Genomic DNA, 21,801 nt, shown 5'->3' with positions numbered 1-21,801 from the left:
TCAGCGTTTCCACGGCTCCGGGGGCTCAGAGAGCAGTTCGCGTCGTAAGGCGTTAGTGCCGTGACCCCGGCGTCGACAGTCCTCGATTGGCCGTTCATTTCCCCGAAGACGATGTTGACAATGATCCCGCGGCAGCAGAGATCCGCTGCGCTGGAATTAGACGGACTTTTGGAAAGAAACACAATAGACCTCAAGTAGTATGGGCTCAGCGCTGTGACGCATTATTACACATTTAAATCCATATCGTCCCACCCCACAGCCGAGGAACTGCAGTTTTTCTGGCGCTTCAGCGTTGGCGCTGTCCCCGTAGGCGGCCGCTAGTTCGGGCAGCAGGCGGTGACCCAACACCTCATGAGGCACTTAACGTCGTTTTCTTTTTCCTTTTTTTTTTTTATTTGTCAACCGTCCGTATATTTCGCTCGCCGCACTACGTCCGCTAGCTACCGCTGCTGTCATGTAGTCAAAATAACCCCACAAATCATGGTTGGCTTGTTTTTTGTTTTTGTTTTTGTTTTTCCTGCAGAGAAGCTGACTTAGTGGATCAGCAACCGCCGAGCGCTGCATGATTTCCATCCAGCGGCCACGGTGGTTGCTGGATGAAAAAAAAAAATTATTAATGAAGATCACATTTGTAGCTAAAAGGATTTGGAGATTAAGATGGATGGAGAAAGTATAAACGCCCTCAATTATATGGTTAGTTATGGATGTGAAAGAGCTTCTGTTTAGGTCTTATGACGGATCGGACTGGTCAGTGTGTTGATTTCATTGACTTGCGGATGCTGTCAAAGGCAGGGAGGTGTTTTGTCCTTTTCATTTTAAAAAGCATAGCAGTCACTTTTTGTTTCCTGTGCAATCATAGACAGAGTTGTGATTTGGAAGAAGCCGGTTGCCGTGACAACTGTTGCCAGTTTCCTTGCAGGAGATACATTTATTCCCTTTTTTTGTTTGTTTTTCTCGTAAGCACGGCCAACCAGGGATTGAGTTTGAATGTTTAACTAATGTTTTGTGTTATTCAAAAGCAATTTTGGAGATGCGGCCAGAATGGCAAAAATTCACGAGTTCCAGCTGTTCAAACGGGAACATTCGCTTGTGTTTTTAGTGAGCTGGATATGTTTTTGGGTTCTGGACTGTTGGGCGGACAAAACAGACGATTTAAATATGTCAACTTGTGATGTGTGACGCTTGTAATGGTGGTTTTGAAATAAGTTTCTGACGTTTTATGGTCCAAATGACAAACGATAACGATGAACTTCAATAATTGTTAGCTGCTGCCACAACTGGGGAATGGAGAGGGAAGAGCAGAATGACACGCCGCATTTCTGTTACAGGTGGCGATCCAACCAAGGACAGTATGATTATAAGGCATGCGGTGTAGCCGTTCAGCCACCGCAGACCTCTATAATATAACGGCATTTAGGTATCGGTGCATTCATCCGTTTTCTATCATTGTAAACTAAATCTCAGCTCCTCGTATTTGTGATGACCATTTAAAAAAAAACACAAAAAAAACGTTTCCGCTGTTTTAATGGACAAAACATTCAACCACACTACGGTGAAAATCCTCGGTTAGTTTGTTTTTTGTTTTTTTTTTCCACGCTATTCGCCAGAGTTACTGGATGAATTTGGAGGTAAAAAAAAAAAAAAAAAAAATCATCTCCTTCGAGACCTTGTGCAAGAGGCTTGATATGACAGCGTGTCGGCCCCGGGCTGCTCTCTGTGCTGATGTATGGACCGAGCTGAGACGGTGTGTATGTTGTGTGCATCCTCTCGCACACTCTCATGCACGGTCTGTGTCTCGCTCTCTCTCTCTCCACCCCATTCACGCTCGCGCACTCTCTCGCCCCACTCCAAGTCAGTTAGCCGTAGCTCCCTCTGTGTCTCTGCAGAGGGATTACTGTGCCCTGTGTGATTATCTGTCTATTAATAGCTTCCTTTAAGGCCAGCTCACATGCTCCTATAGCGGTGGAAGCTGCAGCATCCCAAAGGCCTCGCGGCTCTGCAACTGCAAGCCGACCCCCGAAGAGTGTAGCCCGTAATTACAGCAATGAAGTATGGCGCGATGCTGCGCCGAGAACCCACACGCATGGTTTTATGAATATGTAAAATTATTGCGAGAAACTATTCTACCTCCGTGATCTCACACACACACACACACAGCCAACGCTAGAGAGCTTTTCCTCGGGCCATCAAGACGGCGTACCCCAGACATCGCCCGCCTCGTCTGGCGCCGCGCTCTGCTCAACAGAAGTTCGTCTTATAGTTTGCCTTGCAACTGGGGACCGGGCGTTTCAAGCAGAAATACTATTTGATATTCGATATCCTCCTCCGCGTGCGGAAAGAGAGAAAGCGGCTCGCTTTCAGGCCGTCGAACTCCAAAAAGCCTCGTCTCGGACGGAGATGATGGTTTTGGCTTCACGTTTTGTGTCCAACATCAGACTTACTTTGTCACGTGACAAAAGCTAGCCGTTGATTGTTGATCACGTGGACGGACCGCGATGACTTCTTATTTTTCAACGACTGTTTAAAAAGTTGATATTTAATACTTTTGTTGCAGGCGGCCCTTTTGGACGAGCTTGCGGTAAAATAAAAGCCCGTGAATCTCGATAAAAGGTCCGCGCGCGCCTTTTTGGGTCCACGTTTGGCAAATACGCGAGCGGACGCGCGGCGGGTGTGTCACGGAGCAACACGGGCGATATATTATTACGCTTACAAACAAGAACTTCCCCGACACGCCCCGTCAGAGATTTCCAAACAAGATGCAAACGATGATTTTATTTATGTATTTTTTTTTGCAGTCTGAAATTAAGAAATTGGGACCAAAATCAAAGTGTTTCGGTGCATTTTGCTCCGACGAACGAGTGTTTGTTGCGGGAGCGTTTCCTCCTTCCCAGCGAGCTCGTGGATTAGGGATGAAAGCTTTGCCAGAGCTCCAGGACTCCGGCCAGTCGGTCGGGGGGGGGGGGGGGGTTTGGGTTTTTGGGGTTTTGTTTGTGACCGGCCCGGTTGGACGCCGCCTCAGAGAGCTCCGTCGCGGCGACGTCGGAGCTCCCGGAGGAGGATTTGAGCCACGTTCTGATGAGCTGAAGGGAATTTAATGTGGAGAAAAGACGCTGACTGATGGGAGGGGGCGGCCCAAAATAAGCCTGCAAAATATACTTGCAAAAAAAAAAAAAAAAAAAACAATCATGATATGCATCGACAGTAAAGCCTCACCTGTTTTTTTTTTTTTTTTTTTTACGAAACGTATAAACATTTCGTCGGCCCGTTTCTGTGACATCGAAGGTTCATTTTGAGTCTCGACAAGTCGAGAAGTTTTTTGTTCAACTCGCAACATGTTTCACATTAACAGGAAATGAACCAATGTTTCATTTGAAACAGGATTTTGAGGTCTGATGCACAGGATGCCTCGAGGCCCTTTTGAAGTATTTTGCATTCAGTTTTAGTCCTTAAATGTAAAAATACTGGCTTTCATGCATGTTTCTGGTGGGACTGCATTTAGTTCACAGACACAGAACAGTAACGTTTGTCCTTTTATTTTTTTCTCCTTAAAAATGGTCATTTCAATTAGGTTAAAGGGTTCCGTGAAATCCGCAATGACGCAAAACTCTTCCCATCAGAAGATGTTTTTATAATTCTATCAATAATTTTACAAAAATGCCTTTTCTCCTTGTTCCTTTTACTTTCGCTCCCTCCCCGTCCTTGGTTTATAGAATAGTTTGAACATTTTCTGACTTGATTTCCCAGAGCCCGAAGCAATTTGTATAAATCGGTGGATCAGCTAATCGCTCCAAACAGCTGCATGTTCTGATGAGGTGAAAAGTTTCTGTTGTTCTTCATTTACTCGTCGTTTAGCGACTGAACGTGAAGTGTGGCTGAATGCAAAATGACAGGCGAGCACTTTGATGTGATTTTCTTTTTTTTTTCCTTTTTTTTTGGAGCACCCTTCAGACACACACACACACACACACACACACACACACACACACACACACACACACACACACACACACAGAGAGAGAGAGAGAGTGCTGCTGGTGTGCTTCCCCTTCAGAGCTGCAGCTTATCTCTTGCATAACAACGGGCCCCCTGGTCCTGCTGGGACGGCAGCACGGGGTCTGATTCGGGGTGCAGGAGGGGGGGGGTGATTGTCGCTCGTCTCCCTGTGGGTCTGAACTCCACGCGACCCTCCCTCCGCTGCGTCCGTCTCCGCGAAGACACCTGCTGTCTCGCTGCTCGCCTGCTCATCCGCACACGACTCGCGACAGCCGCTCCCGTCAGAACGCAACGCTCGCTGCCGGATAATGAGGCCGTCGCACCCACCCACCCCGCCGCCAGATGAGGAAGTTCAAAGCTACTTCAAAGCCAGGAGACTTGACTTGTTCACCTGACGGCGTGCGCTAGTGGCATCCTCCGATTTCTGCGTGAAGCGCTTCTGATAAAAAAATAAAAAAAAAAAATCCCTCCATGAATACCTTCGGAGAGCTCTGAAAGTGGCACCACTGCCTAACACGCATTTTTTTTTTTTTTTTTTTTTTTTTTTTTTTTTTAGGGAAGTTGTAATGTGCAAGATTCAATAGATCTCAACTATACCACCACTAACACACACACACACACACACACACACACACACACACCTACCTCACCTTGTGTTTACTCTAAACAGACAGACTCAGAATATTAAACAAGTGACTTCCTGTCTATCGTATCGTCAACAACAGAAACGTAGAAACACAAAGAATCTGCGCGATTAAAGCAAATTTGACAAAAATACGTTTTTAAACACGGAAGCAGCCTTTTCCCCTCCTTTTTACGCAGCTTTGCCTGTTCCTGCATCTGCGGCTGTCAATAATAATGTGTTTTCTTTCAAAAGAATTCATTACTTTTATTGTGGAGGAAATGAAAGATGAATTTTTCCGAGTGAAACGGGGTGTTACACTCAAACCATAAAATATCCCATTTGAAGAGTCTCAGGCCGCTGTCCCATATCCTGGTTTCACTTTGACTCGCTTTAATTTTCTGATCTTTGTTGTTGCAGCTGTCGTGACGTACGTCAGAGTCACAAACATCTCCGTGATACAAAAATAAGTTTCTGCATCAACTTATCTGACTTCCCTCTTCATCTCTCTCTCTCTCTCTCTCTCTCTCTCTCTCCCCCTCTCTCTCCCCCTCTGTGCGTTTTGTGCGTTTTTTGTGTGCGTGTGTGTGTGTGTGCGTCTTTGTGTCTTTGTTCCCGCGTGCGTTCGGTTTGCGCATCCAGACGTGCCAGCGCCGGAGCAGCCGGAGCTGTTCCTGAAGAAGCTGCAGCAGTGCTGTACCGTCTTTGACTTCATGGACACGCTGTCGGACCTCAAGATGAAGGAGTACAAGCGCTCCACACTCAACGAGCTGGTGGACTACGTGACCGTCAGCCGGGGCTACCTGACGGAGCAGGCCTACCCCGAGGTCGTCAAAATGGTAAGAGGCGACAGGGGGTGGGAATCCTTATTCGGGCCTTGCGATTCACCTGTTGACGATTTGAGTCCACGATTTTGCAGATGCCCCCTGAACGCCTCACTGGCAAACTATTGGTGCCAAACGCTGGGCTGTAAAATATCTTAAAATGGAGATCATTTCATCAACTTTATAACATGAAACTAAACTCGCACTAGTGCTCACGCGCGTCAGACACCCGTGAGTTACAAATATCACCTCTAAAATGTTCAGATTGTCTCGTTTAAACGGCTTTTTTAGGCCTTAAAAAATAGATATATGTTTTGTGTGTTTAAACTAACACCCGTGTCGTCTTTTTTTTGTTTCGTTCCAGGTGTCTCACAACATATTCCGGACCCTTCCGCCCAGTGACAGTAATGAGTTTGACCCTGAGGAGGACGAGCCCACACTCGAGGCCTCCTGGCCACACTTACAGGTAAACACAGCGGAAAATGTGTTTTGTGTATTCAATATTTATTTTTTGGGTGCACCAACAGAAATGTAAATCGCCGACTTTTGAGCGGGAGTTCAATGCTGTTTTTGATTGATTATTGATTTGTCCGTGCAGCTCAGACAGAGCTGGGTGGAGCAGCTGGTTTTTGGTCTCCGTGCAGATGTTGCCGTACAATGAGGGGCTCGTCTCGTGGGGGGAATCTTACCGGCATCACAAAGGCCCTCTCAAGTGTTTTCCATCAGGCAGCCAAAAAGCTTTGGAGTTCTGTGACAACGTGTTGATTTAAATGGATTTTGTCGAACGTCACTGTGACGAGACTCCCGTGATGCCGCGCGCAGTCACGACGCCCGGCTGTCGTTTGCCGGGAAATAGTTTCTCCATTGAACTCCGTCTCGCACTAAAAATTGTCGATTGGACATTTCTGTTTGAGTGCAAATTACATCAACGATACGGCATGAACTTTAGAGGTGTAAGCAGGCCTATTTTTGAGTTGAATTCAGAACCAAACTCGTAGTTTCTCCTGGCTTCCGGTCTTGTGCTAGGCTAGTCTTGATCTCGGTCTTAGAAAGAAAGTGAATACGAACAATTCCCGAAGAAGCATCAGTACTACCGTTGCCTTCGACCTGGTGGTTGAAGTGACTCCTGTTGGTTGGGGTGGGTTTTTTGTTTGGGGTGGGGGGGCAGGTGGGTCCAGGTCTAGAGCCAGGCTCTCTAGTCTCTCACCTCCCCTCCTCCTTCTCTGTGTGCCCGCTGCCCAGGACTCCTTTAGAAATGAGATGCAAATCTCAAGGAGAAGCTTCCTGGTAAAACCTTTCTTTCTTTTCTTTTCTTTTTTTTTCTTTTGTTTTGTCTTATTTGCCGAAATTTAAATAGACAGTCATAAACAACATTTTTATCCGATCAAACTCCATTTCATCCAAATCCAATTTTTGACTCCAGCATTTTTCTAAAAGGTGCAATGTGTAAACACATCAAAAAAACAACAACAAAAAAAAAAAAGTATCATCTTGTAATACCCTTTTGTACCTGCAGAGGTGATAGTGAGTCACGGCTCTGAGTTTCAATAGTTGGTTAAATTTTGCCTGAAACCTATAATTTATGTTATGGCTTACTTATATCCATTTTAGCGTGATCATAGCAGCAAGAAAACAGCCACTGTAAAACCAGATAGACTTCATTGTGAATGTTGTTTTTTTTTGGTTTGTGTTTATCATTAGCTGCATTCAAGATCCGTTCTGAATTATCCAAACAAGTCGGGCTCGTTTGCTCCGTAAAGTTGCTTCCGTTTGGTAGCTAGCTGGATGACGCGCTAAATTGAGGCCATCACCTTGGCTATGAGAGCACATCAACAGCAAATTAAACGCATCGTCGCTATCGGTAACGTCCGCTGCCTCTGTAAGCTACTTAGCCGCCGTTAGCATTACCAGCTATTCCTCAGCCGTCTCGGAGGAACGTTGCGAGTTCGGCATCAAACTTCATTCCTTTCTCGGAGCTTTCTTCAGTATTGTGAAGCAACACCAGCGTTTAACTCTTTCTTCTGCTTCGGTTTGCCGAGAGTTTCAGTTCATGTTGTTTTCGTGCTTCCGTTCATCAGAACAAGAAGTTGGACAAATACTTCTTCTCATGTTGCACTGAGGGCAGACTTTACGTTACAGTTGACTCATCGTCACCTCCCGTTGTACAAAGTGGTATTACTGTTAACCAGGAGACGTCTGTGCAGCACAAACAAGTAGATGTCTTTAAAGAAAAAAACGTCAACAATAATATTCTCTGTATAATTTTGATCAATTTTCATTTGGAAACAAAAAAATCTTGCGTATTGCACCTTTAACCCTGCTATACCGACATTACACTGTGCCTTTTGTGACCTTTGACACCCACCCCCCACCCAACCCGGTCCAGCTCCGGTGTTAGTTGAAGGCTCTCGTTTCTGAGAGGAACACACACAAATCTTTGGGCTTATTGTTATAATTGTTTTGCTCTTTTTGATCAGCTTGACGTCTTGCTGCACAAAGATCTGTTCTAGTTGGTCTCAAATTAACAGTAGTCATTTACCGAATAGGTTTTAAGGTGAATTCACCCGCGGGTCAAACTGCAACCGGTCATCCTGCACAGGACTCGGCTGATCAAAGACGTTGTACAACTTTTGTTTGGTTTATTAACCTTATTTGTTCCTTCTCTTCTACTGTTGCTCTCTCCAGTTGGTATACGAGTTCTTCATTCGGTTCTTGGAGAGTCAGGAATTCCAGCCCAGCATTGCCAAAAAGTACATAGACCAGAAGTTTGTCCTACAGGTGAGTTGCTGAGTCAGCTGCTGTCAGTTTAACATGAGCTCCCTGTCGTCCACTCTGTCTCTGAGCTTTACTTTTTTGTACTTTTTTTTTTTATGACTTTTATGTTTTTGCTCCGTTACTTTCTGTTTTTTGATGTTTGTTTCTTTCTGTCTGGATTCCTCCCGTCCGCCCAGCTCTTGGAGTTGTTCGACAGCGAGGACCCTCGGGAGAGAGACTATCTGAAGACAGTCTTGCATAGAATCTACGGCAAATTCCTGGGGCTGAGGGCTTTTATACGAAAACAGATCAATAATATTTTTCTACGGTGAGTAGACCCCGGTGCTTCAGATGTGTTTCAGCCAGAGGGGGGAAAAAAAAAAAAAAAAAAGCTCTGAAATCTTTTTGTGTACGCGGACCTGCTCAGCATCACAACAGCAGAGAGTCGGTTAGAAAACGAGCAGGTTGCCGAGCAGTCAGAGATGTCCCTCAGGATTTAAAGTGGACACCACTGAACGATCACGATGCTGCTTGGAACCCTTTTAACATGTTAGTTCTAAAAGTGAGAATATCTCGGCGTGTTCACGGCTGCCCCCAAGTGGCCAATTACATGTTTTACAATCACAAAATAGCCACAGCAAAGAAACAAATTACAAAAACAATCTTCTTCTTCTTTTTTTTAAACATCTGTTAAAAAAATAAATAAAGAATAGCAATCCGGGCCGATAACGGCATAATCAGAAGCTCACTGAAGGTCAGCTGAAAGAAGGCAGACTTGGAGACTCGCTTTACATCGTCCTCGTCGAAACTACCGCCAAGGTTTCTCACGGCGGTGCTGGAAGCCGGGCAAATGCCATCTAAGGTATATTTACTTATTGCAAACAAACACATGATCTAAATAATAATAATAATTATAATTATATAATAATAAGAAAGCAATTGAGAATTGACCCGGACTTTTCTCCGAATATTCTCAATCGATCGCACGATCAAAAGATCAAGAGGACGTTAGTTAGATCTTCACCCACTGAGGTGGAGAGAATTCAGCTTGACAACCATTCTGAAGTGTTTTTGTTGTTGTTGTTGTGGTGTTTAGTAGGTTGTCAGACTTCCTGGTTTCCGCATAGTTGCGCTCGCGTCTTTTGTTATTTTACTGCCGAGCGTCAACATCATCTCTCGTTGCCAGCTTTGTGAATTGTGTTGGAGTCGCTAATGTCTTTTCTTGTCTCCTGTCCCCCCCACCCCCTTTCTTCCGTCTCTGTCTGCCGTGCAGTTTTGTTTATGAGACGGAGCACTTCAACGGGGTGGCTGAGTTGCTGGAGATCCTGGGGAGGTATGTGGAGGCCTCCTCGCCTCAGACACGCATTCACACACTCTGCTCTGTTCCAGCTGAGGCTGTTTAACCCGAGTGAGACCTCAGCAGCATGAAAAACCGAACTCCACTCCCAATAAACACTTTTACGGACACCTTCAGACCGAATGAACGCGGCGCTTTGATTTTCGTTAATTTGCCTTCCCGTTTCCTCTCTTCCAGTATAATCAATGGCTTCGCTCTGCCACTGAAAGCGGAGCATAAACAGTTTCTGGTCAAAGTGTTGATCCCCCTCCACACTGTCAGGAGTCTGTCCCTCTTCCATGCACAGGTACAAACAAACAAGCTTTGATGTTCAACACCTTCACCGAGATCACAAACTGAGTCCGTTTAATTACTGGGGATTGTTAACAGGCTTTTTAAAGTTGGGCTTATGTGACTTAGCCTGTATATTAAAAACGTCTTTAAATCTGGATATACAGGTGGAATGAAAAAAAATAAAGTAATAAAATACAGAAATACAAGCATAAAAGTTATAGCGACTGAGAAATTCTTTGATTTTAATAAACGGCCATCAGTAAAGTCTTCATCTCTCCTCTTCTTGCAGTTGGCGTATTGCATTGTACAGTTCCTAGAGAAAGACCCAACATTAACAGAACCAGTAAGTATCAGTGAAACCTGTTTATATCTCGATTTAGTGTTTTTTTTAAATTTTATTTTATTTATTTTTTTTTTTTTTTAGCTTTCTGTCCTTCATGTTCTTTTTGGGGTTTTTTTAAGTTTCTGTCGTCGTGTCTGTTAACGCTGATAAAAAAAATCTTTTATGTCCTGTGACATATCGTATCGTTCACGAAAATATCCGTTTTTCAGTATTTTTAATGGGATTCTTTTTTTTTTTTTTTAAATCATCGTGATAGTGGCAATATTCTGATTTGTTGATGTAACGTTTATCATACTTTTACGCGGCCTAACGGGATGACAAATGTTGCACGTGTTACTTCATATACACAAGTTCCTGTTGCTTGTCTGAATATTTGAGACAAACTGTTGCGTTTATTCTGACATAAAAATTACAGAAATGCATGTTTTAAAACTTAATAACAGAAAAAAATCTGAGGTTTTGTGGTTAAAGCACTTGGAACTGTATGCAAAACACTCCTTTTCTTAGCATAAATATGTTATTGCAGTGAGTTTGTATTAATGAATTTGAAACTTTTTGACTTCCTGTGAAAGAGCTGAGTTGTCGAGTAGATTCTCAGTTTAAACATAAAACTTTAAGCACAGATTCGGTAGTTTAAAATAAAAGTTGATGTTTTTTTGTTGTTTTTTTTGTTTTTGTTTTGGGGGGGTTGGAGGGGGGGTTACTCTGAATAAAGATGGAGCAGTTAAACAATCAATCGTCTTCTTCCTCCTCATCCTCAGGTCATCAGAGGCTTACTGAAGTTCTGGCCAAAAACCTGCAGTCAAAAAGAGGTGAGGGGGGGGGGCGTTACTTCTTTCTGCTCGAACTGTGTGTGTGCGTGTGCGCGTGCAGTAACATGTTCCCTGTCGTGCGGCGCCGTAGGTGATGTTTCTCGGCGAGCTGGAGGAGATCCTGGACGTCATCGAGCCCACACAGTTCGTCAAGATCCAGGAGCCGCTCTTCAAACAGATCTCCAGATGCGTCTCCAGCCCACATTTCCAGGTGGGTGACGGCCCCCGGCACCCCGGCACCTCGGCACCTCATCGTCGCCCCGGAGGGCCCGGTTTGATTTAATCCCCCCTGTTCCGTGTGTGTGTGTGCGCGTTCGCAGGTCGCAGAGCGAGCTCTGTACTACTGGAACAACGAGTACATCATGAGTCTGATCGAGGAGAACTCCAGCGTCATCCTGCCCATCATGTTCGCCAGCCTCTACAGGATCTCCAAAGAGCACTGGAACCCGTGAGTGGCTTCAAAAACAAACCGAGACGCGGAAATATTGACATCATTTTGATTTATTCTGCTCACGGTAAAGCACAAAATGATCCAAAAAAACCCAAAAAACGGCGATTCACAATCAAAACTCAAGCTCTTATTTACACATTTCATGACTGAAGAAACAACCCTTTTTTTTTTTTTTTTTTTTTTCCCCCCCCCTGCCTCTTACTCAGAAAATGACCAACAGAAAACTGTTCAATTGCAGCTTCTCACCACCGGTACTTACAATAATATATGAATGTAAAGAATCCATATCCATTCACAACACATTACCGACAATTAAGGAAACGCATTATCCGGTACTTCATATAATTCTGTATATTTTCTTGAACTGAAAGATATTTTGACCCCCTTTTACATCAGCAGCAACTGAAATACACATCATATTTAATGTAGTCTTTGCATACTGATGCTTAAAAAGACATTTCCTTTTCTTCATCCCCGGTACGCAACTAATAATATCTGTAACTCAATTAAAATCTTTTTAAGTTTTAATATTCAGCGAGAAGTACTTCAATTTTTTTTTCTTTTATTTTTTTTAAGGTTTGTTATAAGTGGATTTTTAATTTAATGCTCCCACACAAAGTTCTGTTTCACTTGTAGTCAGGCAACGTGAATCAATATATCCTCCTCTGACCTTCACCTTCGTGATGTCACACGTCTTGTCAGCGTAGGGTTGATTCGTCCGCCGCCGTCTGCTTCTGTGAAGGTTTCTCCGGGTTGTGACGACGTGCTGTCTCTCTCTCTCTCTCTCTCTCTCTCTCTCTCTCTCTCTCTCTCTCTCTCTCTCTCTCTCTCTCTCTCTCTCTCTCTCGCTCCCCCCCCCCCCCTCAGGGCCATCGTGGCGCTGGTGTACAACGTCCTGAAGGCCTTCATGGAGATGAACAGTACCTTATTCGACGAACTCACAGCCACTTACAAGTCGGACCGCCAGCGGTGAGGAGCCGCCCACCTGCACGTCGAAGTCACGCGAGCGACGCGGTAGATCGATACGCGGCGACTCCGCCGTCGCACTGAATACCGGGGGTTCATAATCGCGTGTCGGTTCAGTGGGAGCTTAACGCGCCGTCAGCTTCAGCAACAGATCTCATTCTGGCTTTCCGATCTGTCGAAGCAACCAATTACAGATAGGGGGGGGGGGGGGGGGAGCTTCCTCATATTTATGAAAATGACAAAATCGAAAAAAGTCTTAGTTTACCGAACCAGCTTCGCTGTTAACACGTATGTGGGAAGGAGAACGGAACGAGTCTCGTGCGCTGCGGGGAAAAGTTCTCCAAATCCCTGCGCGAAACATGATCGGTTATTCTCCAGGACGTGCTGCGGCGCGAGTCGATCAGCTGACGCTCACGTTGGTCAGCAGGCGACGGAGCAAATCCCCCCCCCCCCCCAAAAAAAAAAATCCTCAAATCCCCCAGCCTTCATATTTAGGTCGTTAGACGTTTGTCAGGTTGTTCCGAGTGCCGAACCGGCGGACGTCTGTTGTCCCGAAAGGTCGAAGGTCGCCGCCCGGCGTCTTGAGACAGCCGGTTTCAGAAAAGCAAAATAACAAAAAAAAAACTCAGTGCGTCCGTGTCGTCTCCTGTGTTTCAGTGAGAAGAAGAAGGAGAAGGAGCGGGAGGAGCTGTGGAAGAAGCTGGAGGACCTGGAGCTGAAGCGGGGCCTTAGGAGCGACGGGATCATCCCGACTTAACGAAGACAGCGCCGCGCTCCCCTCCCCCCACCTCCTCCTCCTTTCCCCGTCCGATTCGCCCCACCCTTCCCCCCACCCCCTCCATCCTGACCCACCCGACTCCCAACCCTCCTCCGCCTCCACATCAGCCATGTCAGCCCAGAGCTCCTGATACAGGCCGTCGTCTCGGGATCGACTCAGAGCGCTCGCTGGTTTCTTAATCGTTTTCTTTCTTTTTTTTTTCTTTTTTTTTTTTCTTATGTTTTTTTTTTCTCTTTCCTGTGTTTGTGCGACTTACTTTACAGTAGATTCATCACGTCTGTTTTCATTATTTCAACAGCACTGTAAATAATTCTTTTTTTTTTTCTTTTTTTTCCCTTCAACTGATATTATTGCAAACAGAAAAAACAAAACAATAATAATAATAAAAAAAAGGAAGAAAAAAATAGAAAATGAGAAAATGACTTGTGTGGGAGGGGGATGTAAACTACAACAAACAAACAAAAAAAAAAACAACCTTTTCTTGGACTGTAGAACATGAATGAACTCTTGAGAAAAAAAAAAAAAAAAAAGAGCAGATAGATTGGTTTGAACTCTTCATCCCGCTCTTCTTCTTCTTCTTCAGTACGGTCCCATATGTCGTTTTTATTTTCCTGGTTCTCCTCTTCGCTTTTCCTCTTGTTGCCTCCATCTTTCTGTTCCCTGTTGCCCGCCTCTCTTGTCTTATCTGCCCCGACATGGGACACGTGGACTCATCATACTCGTCCTCCACCCTCCCCCCACCTCGTCCCCTTCTCCGCCTCCCTCCCAATGGTTCCTGACGGACGCCCCTCGCCCGCCCCCTTACTGTTCTCCTTCCTGTTTTAAACTGAACAGACACACATTAAAAGACCAACGGGAAAACCTAAACTAAAGTGTGTTTACATGCGTGGTCATGGACAGAAGGGAGAAACTCTTGAAGTTTTTACTTCATGTGTCGCACGTGCTTCAAAAAGGCCAGCAGGAGTTGATTGATACAAATTCTGCCAGAATATCTCTCTTTCATTTTCACTCCCCGAGTCTTAAACCATTTGGACATCCCATTTCCTGTGGCTCCTTCACAGTAAAAGCCTGCCAATTTGTCCCACACTTGTTAATGTGAAGGGGGAGGCAGAAGGAAATGCAAAAGCCGAAGTACGCATCATATCCCCTTATTTTGTGGACATAAATTTATGAATTTTATCAAATTCAGCAGCTTTTTGTCTTCTTCTTCTTTACTTTAGTGCTATCTGGTGGTCGTATCAGGAGCGAGTAAAGAGACTAAAAAAACCTAACTTAAATATGCCATAGTCATATTCTACGCAGTAATAACTGAGGAAGAAAAAAAAAAAAAAAAACACACAAATCTGTATATTGATTACAGTGATGGTGACTTGGAAGACATTTCTCCCGCCTCGTGAGCCGAGTATTTTCCACTTCGAAAGATGATCCGCTTCTTTCGGATCAGTTGATCTGACTGATCTGCGTCGCCCAGTTTGCATCCATGTAAACACACTCCGCTTATTTCCACCCTGCTCTGAAAATGATGGACTACTCTTCATCCCTCCTCCTCCCCCTCCACCTCCTCGTCCTCCTCCTCTTCCCTACCACCGCAGGTATCAGTCTGGCACTGGTACCGTCCGTTCGGCCATAAACGGGGACACACACACGCACGCACACACACACACACACAGAGACAAAAAAAAAAAAAAAAGGTCTCGAGAGGAACGCCAAAAAAAAAAAAAAGAAAAATCTTCCTCCTGTTGTGAAAAGACGAGCGCCCCCGCCTCACCTCACCCGTTTACCTCCCACCACCCTCCTTCTGCCCACCGGGGGGCGCCGCGTTGACTTCACAGTATTGCAACAGCAGCAGCAGCAACAACAACAACAACAACAGTGACAAAAAAAGACAACCCTGTACATTGTTATTGAATGCAGTACACTGATAATCTTGTATCTCGTAGTAATTTAGCCTATGTTTTTTGCTTAGGAAACTGTGGAGAGGAGTATCCAGTATATAAAGAGGTATTATGGAACAAGACTTCCTGGTATTTATGATAGTGTTTCCCCCCCACCCCCACCCCGCCCCACCCACCCACCCCCTTTTTTAGTCTGTTTCTTCTTTTTCTGTCTCACCCCTCCCTCTTCTCTTGGTTTTTATCTCATTTTGAATATTTTGATGAAGTTTCTTTTGCCCATTGGATATATTTTTATTTTAGTTGGGGGAGGGAGGGGAGGGGAGGGGTGAGGGAAGGTAGGCAGAAGGAGGGAGGGAAGGAGGTGAGAGTAGAGGGGAAGGCACGGAGCAGACCACTTTTGTCCTGGCGGGGAGTTGTTGTTGTTTTTTTTTCGACAGAGGACCTCCCCGCCTCCTCCTCCTCCTCCTCCTCCTTCTCCTCCTCCTCCCGAGCAGAGTTCATGTGTGCTTTAGAATGGCCCAGATATAATATGATTTAAAAGCTGAAAAAAAAAAAAAAGATAAAAAAGGGTTGGAGAAATACAAATGTTTAATTATTTTAAAAAATAAAGAGATATTAAATTAAACCTGTTTTGTGATAAAGCCCAGATGCTGAATTGCTTTATTTCCTGGGTACGCAGGGTGTGTGGATGAATGCATGAGAGTGAGCCGTTTGGAGATTCAAACTAAAGCTTTTATTTAAACCAGCCGTCTTTGGACAAAAATCGGAGGTGATTTTCAACAATACCCCCTCCCCCTCCTGTTGACAATGGAAGAAAGGACTAATTCATCTTCTTAGTTAAAACCACACACACACAAAACACCAATGTGTCTCAAAACTCTTTAAAAAACAAATCGCATACTAGAGAGAGCGTCAAATATCTGCAGTGTTTCCGTGTAAACCTGCGGATAATCGGGACAATTTGAGGATTTAGAAACTTTGAAAAGAAGTTCTGACATTTCACATTGGCATCCATCAAACTGAAGCGGATCAGTTTCATTGACCTTTTGTGCAAAAGGTCAACATTCCCTTCACTTCCATTGAAGCAGCGCTCCGATGACCTCTCGGGTGGATTCGATCGACTCATCAGAATCCACCTGCTGCTATGGATCACCTGTCAGGAACACCGGCGGGACATCGTGACGGTGGGAGACATGGCATCGTAATTAAAAATAGAAAGGGGCTTTATTTTTTATTTTTTTTCCCCCCCCTCGGCGTCAAATCATGGCTGCACTGGGAGGAGGTCGTCGTCTCGGGGAGGATGAGGAGCGTCTCTAAACCACTTCTCGTAGAGGGAAAACGAAGAAGAACACCGAGACATCCCGGAACTTCACAGCAGATGAAGGGAGCAAATACAAGTAAAGATGACGAGCGGGAGAGCGAATCAAACCAGCAGTGGAACTCGGAAGATTCAAGTCGGGAGGCTTGTCCTCCTTTCAGAGACGAACAGCCCACGTGGACCCGAGGAGCTCTGCAGGGCCTCGTGAGGACCGAGACTTTCACGTGAGTGTTTTTATATGATAATTAAGGGACAGCTGCTACATTTGAGCCTTTAGTCAGTCAGTTTATAATGTTTTGGTAAAACGGATTCTGATTAATCATCTTTAGAAACAAAGCACGAGGACATGACCTCTAAAGCACAGAAAGTCGAATAAATCGAGCCAAAACTGTGGCAGCTGCAGTACTCCAGTCTGCCACCAGAGGCCAGCAGGTCCCCGCAGTTCGGCCGCTGGTTATTTAAAGGTCTATTTCACACTAAATGAACCTCGTTGTCTGCAAGTTTAGTGGCCATCAATGAGGTGCTGGAGAGAGATTCAATTCGGGAATTTAGAATATTTAAAGCTTTATGTTGCATTAATGAGAAGCTTTGATTTTCAAGTTGTTTTTTTAAGATGGATTCTTGCTCCTCCACCAAACTTCAGAAGGATTATGGATGTTTTTTTCCTCACGGCAACATTTCATCTGACCGCCACAGTTACATCCAAAACACATGATAAACTAACATAAATAGTGTTGTTACAGATGAAATCCTCAACTGTAAAACTATTCATCTGTGTGTGTCAAAAATAATAATAGAAAAAGCCATTTATCTGCACTGAATACTTAAAAGTTAGCTAATAATTCACTTTAAATAACATCGTTAGTGCAGGGAGTTTACAAAACTCATTTTATAAAATGTGGGGTTTTTTTTCCTGATAATTTTGACTAAATATCTTTCAAATTTGAATGTTTCTTTTTTTGTTTTTTTTTAAGGCAAAACATTACTCTAATTATTGACCAATGCTATTACCAAATATATATCTTCACCAATGAAATGGATGAATAAAATTGTGTGAGATTGATTTGTGGGGAACCCGTGTGCTGGCGGTGCGGAGCTGGGAGCCATTTATCTAATTGGGATCAGCTGACGGCGAAGAGGAGGCTTGTTGGAGGCCGAGTCCACCTCTTTAGCCCCGTGTTTGCTGCAGGTTTAATTACTGGAAGGTCCCCAACGCCTCGGTGCACATTTGGCTCCGGGCTCTTTATTAAAGAGGCTGTGACACGCTGAGAGCCCACACTGCAGATAACTCTGCTGATTAGCCGCCTCCTCCTGCCTAATAAACCTCTTCACTTGGGTTTATTCTGTGGTTTTTTTTTTGTTATGTTTCTCTTGATTACTGCAATTTCATTCAAGACATTTACTTGAGTTTTTAGGTACTTCTACTCCACCACAATTCAGAGAGGATTAGTGTAGCTTTTTTAGATGCATTTGTTATGTGCTGGTAGACGTCAAACAAACCAACAGACAAAATGCTGGCCTCTCAATTCAGGACAAACTTAACAGCTGATTGATATACAGTCCTAGTTCCCGCCCCCCCCCAAAATGTTAATCCAATAATCTATAATTACATGAAATGTTTTGTGAAATCTAATTAAAAATGTACACGCATATTTTACAACTTTTGATGGAAAAAAATAGGCAAAGTTTGCTCTGATTCCACAATATTTGTCATGTGATTATCACAAAAAACGCTTTCCTTTTATCAAAAGTTGTGGAAAAGATTTATTCACTTTGTATTTCATGAGAGAAGTTGGTATTTGAATAGGAGTCTATTGGAGCCAGCGGCTTTTTGGAGCCACCCCCAAGTGGCCTTCGGTGGTATTGTACTTCTGTATTTGACCTTTTTTTTGTGTGGATATAAAGGGCTCTACAAGTAGCTTCTTACTCAAACGGTCACGGGGGTGGGGGTGGTGGTTGGGGGGGGGGGGGGGGTTGTAGCTACCAATGTGCCTCAATCAGGTGCCGTCAGGGATCAATGTGTTCAATGTGAACAGTTCAACTTCAGTCTCCATACAGGAGGTGTCTGCATGCGATGACACGTGTTGGTCTGCAGGGGAAGTCGGGCCTCAAAATTCAGGAGCATCATTTAGTCGGAGGCTGAACAGGATTAATTCCAGGAAACAACTGGGCTCTGTGAGGCTGCAGATTACTAATTGAGGGGAATTACAGAAACGTTGTGAATACACATGTTTGCAATGTAGGTCAATGGTTTGTCATATGAGCGAGAATGAATTGGTAATTTGTGGGAACAATTTTCTGCCCATGCAGTCTGCAGCCAGGCTTTGTGTGTGTGTGTGTGTGTGTGTGTGTGTGTGTGTTCCTCCGGGTACTTTATTATTATATTTGTTCTCTGCTTCTCTGCTGTGTTGCTGGAGCGTCCCACCTCTGATCTCTGAGTTCTTACCAGCTCTGAGGAGCTCCTTTTATTTCTGTTGTGATATTATGAAACAACAAAAGCAGCAGCACCACACAAATCGTGATGTCCTGCATGCAGACTAGCTTTTTTACAAAGAAATCAGCTGTGATACATGTATTCAAATTAACACGTCTGCGGTTAGTTCAATGTCTGTAATAACAGCGGGACAGTTGAGCGTCTGTGGTTAGTTCACTGTCTGTAACACCAAGAGGAAAATTGAGGTGAGTTTTTTTTTTTTTTTTTTTGTGTCACTTTTATTAGCACAGTTATGCGCTCTTGTTTTATCATTCCACTGTTACTTTGAAAAGCCAACATGCTTCCACCTGAATTTATTAACATCTTATTGCGATAATCCAGATTTGTGAGTTAGATGTACACATTTGTCTCAGCAGGAGACTACAGAAGTCGCGCTGACGGGAAACCACCCCGACTGGTTGTTTAATTTTCCCTTTTTTTTGTTGCTTTTCCTCTCTGTTCACGCTTTTATTTTGGCGTTCACACAGTTCCCCTCTGACTCCTCTTACGCCTCGTCTCCTCTGCAGTTATCTTTCTGCCTTGATCTCTTCTTCCATCTCCACTTTGTCTGCATCTCTTTTTCATTTTCTCTTCTCTTCTCTTCTCTTCTCTTCTTCTTTTTCCTCATCTCATCCTTTCCTCTCCTCCTCTCTCGTAACTCTTCCTCACCTCTCCTCTTAATTTTTGTTGCTCTTTTCTTTCTTGCCTCCTCCCTTCTTCCCTCCTCTCCTTTCCCTGTTGTCTTTTCCTCCTCTCTACTTTTTTTTCTTCTACTTTAATCTTCCTCCTCCTCTCCAGCGGTCTCTTGTCTTTTCTCTACCCGCCCTCTGTCTGGATTCTTCTCTGCTCTCCCTGCACCTTAATCCCCCATGCAGTAATGAATGTATGTATATTAATATAAATCTCATAATCCCATATTGCCTCGGGCTAAATCTTCGACGTTTTGCGATGTAAAAACAAGCGACGCAGCCAAGAGTTCAGTCCACATTAGGCACACTGTGATGTGACGGCATTATTGCCAACGTAATGTCAATGAGATCCAAAAGTCTCATTGTTCCGCTTATTCGATAATGGAATGAACGCTTTTTTAATCTTTTCTGTCATCGGTGAAGACAGAAGTATTAGAAGGTACGCAGCCTCCCACTCGCCTGCCAGAAATATTGCTGCTGGAGGAGCGACGAGCCCACACGCAGCTCTGAATGCAGCGCGCTGCTCTGCACGCCGACACGGCAGTAAAGTGTTGCTTTGTAAAAGCGCTGCCGTTACTTCGACTGCTTCCCTTTTTTTTGTTTTTTTTGTTTTTGTTTTGTTATTTCTAATCTTCATTGCAGCCACAGCGTGTAATACATCGGTTCGCTACAGAACACCGCGTCTCTGTTATGTCTTGCACTCGACTCGGCGGGAAAAAGAAAGTGCCTTAAGTTTCAGCAGTAAATCACCTAAAAGCTTTCTGCTGCCAGTCGAACGGTTCGGAGCGAATCCCGAATAGTATCTTTTTTGCCAGAAATGCCGATCCTTGGTCGTGTTTGTTGCCGCGTTCAAATGGGGTCGTATTTACCGCGTGCACGAGAAGGGTCCGTGTGAACGGCGCCCTCTTGTGGTGTCCACGACGTCAGGACTCAAAACTTTCTATAAAACGGAAAATTCGGATGTTAAGCTAATATATTGTAATTTTAGACTGTAGAGTCATAATGTAGATAAAAGCCTACGGCTGAGGAAAATGTTCATCTTCCCAACGGCCTAATTTTTTTCATCCACGTTGCCTAGCAACGACGTAACCGCGAGTTCCAAATTGAACACAGAAAATGTCCCATGAGTTAAATAAGTTTAGTTCTGTACAAAATTGGAAACGCCTCCACTTTGCTTTCTCTCGGACTCGCATCCTGGTCTCCTGGGTTTTATCTGTCCAAGGACCTCCAACCACCCGCCCGACTTTACTCGGACGTTGTCCCTCATCACATGACCGTTTGTCACATGACCTCTTTCATTGACCCCGATCTTATGTATGTGTACTTTTAATTCCGTGGAAAGGCAAACCGTGAGACTGACATGGTATCCTCTAGTGGCCTAATGGGTGTGTTACATGCAGTGCCACTTTATTAACTGTATTTATAGAATTATTTTTTTTTGATCGGTCTGTTCTGGGAGGATCATACAACAGTCTAGGATTCAGATTTTTACTATTTGTCTGCACGTTTCAAAACGAATGATCAAAATAAATCCAATGACGATTAGATGTCGAAGTAGTCAGCTCTTCAGTAAAAGTGTACAAAGTCAACATTTTGTATTTAAGTATAAAAGTAGACACGGCCCATAGACAGCCTGTCTTCAGAATAGTACATATTTATTTCACCATAACTGTTGATGATCTGTGTACATCAACTAGTAGAGGTTGGGTATTATTTTAGTTTATGTAGAGTGAATAAGAGGAGGATATAAATGTCCTCCTACACATTTCATTAGTGTGATTGTGGATCTGGAGAGTGTGAGAGCTGCACAGATGTCAGGAGACATAGAGTCAAAACAAACTCCCACACAATTACAAACAGCAGGTCTGAGTCTGGTTTGGAGCTGAATATTAGCAAATAGCGCGCTTTTATTAATAGAAATATATCACCTCCTGCGGAGTTTAAGCCGTTTCAGCCGCGAGGAATCCGCACAGATTTTGTTTTGTTTTATAGAAATAAAAATACTGTCAATATGTGACGGTCAGTGAATGATATAAAGAGATGCAAACACAACGCAGCAGATGGATGGAACCAAATAAATGGTGAACAGGATAAACACAGAAACATGTAGAGGCACAAACCAACACGAGAGAGATGCAAACATACAGCTTTAAAATGGTTTTCAAAATGACGCACTTCCCTTAGTGCACTAAGATGTAGTCCTCTTACATGTTGGGACTCCTATGGACTCAGTGGTGTTGAACACTGAACATG

General features: G+C 44.1%; 1 protein-coding gene across 2 annotated transcripts in view; it reads left to right on the top strand.

Annotated features, from left to right (window-relative positions):
• ppp2r5eb (protein phosphatase 2, regulatory subunit B', epsilon isoform b) overlaps positions 1 to 15,714 on the top strand; it is a 35,845-nt gene extending 20,131 nt beyond the window's left edge. For both annotated transcript variants that reach the window (XM_069152810.1, XM_069152808.1), the window contains exons 3-14: positions 5,258 to 5,454; positions 5,804 to 5,905; positions 8,125 to 8,217; positions 8,391 to 8,521; positions 9,467 to 9,526; positions 9,728 to 9,836; positions 10,113 to 10,166; positions 10,928 to 10,978; positions 11,070 to 11,189; positions 11,299 to 11,426; positions 12,297 to 12,398; positions 13,053 to 15,714. In XM_069152810.1, coding sequence (XP_069008911.1) covers positions 5,258 to 5,454; positions 5,804 to 5,905; positions 8,125 to 8,217; positions 8,391 to 8,521; positions 9,467 to 9,526; positions 9,728 to 9,836; positions 10,113 to 10,166; positions 10,928 to 10,978; positions 11,070 to 11,189; positions 11,299 to 11,426; positions 12,297 to 12,398; positions 13,053 to 13,152 — 1,247 coding nt within the window. In that variant the 3' untranslated portion in view covers positions 13,153 to 15,714. The remainder of the gene's footprint in view (positions 1 to 5,257; positions 5,455 to 5,803; positions 5,906 to 8,124; positions 8,218 to 8,390; positions 8,522 to 9,466; positions 9,527 to 9,727; positions 9,837 to 10,112; positions 10,167 to 10,927; positions 10,979 to 11,069; positions 11,190 to 11,298; positions 11,427 to 12,296; positions 12,399 to 13,052) is intronic.
• Positions 15,715 to 21,801: the final 6,087 nt, after the last annotated feature.

This window comes from Embiotoca jacksoni, unplaced genomic scaffold (assembly GCF_022577435.1).
Source record: "Embiotoca jacksoni isolate LCO1_2020_lvr unplaced genomic scaffold, fEmbJac1.0.p SCAF_18, whole genome shotgun sequence".
In the NCBI taxonomy this organism is placed as follows: Eukaryota; Metazoa; Chordata; class Actinopteri; family Embiotocidae; genus Embiotoca; species Embiotoca jacksoni.
The sequence above is the reverse complement of the archived record's forward strand: the minus strand, read 5'-3'. Positions and strand labels throughout refer to the sequence as shown.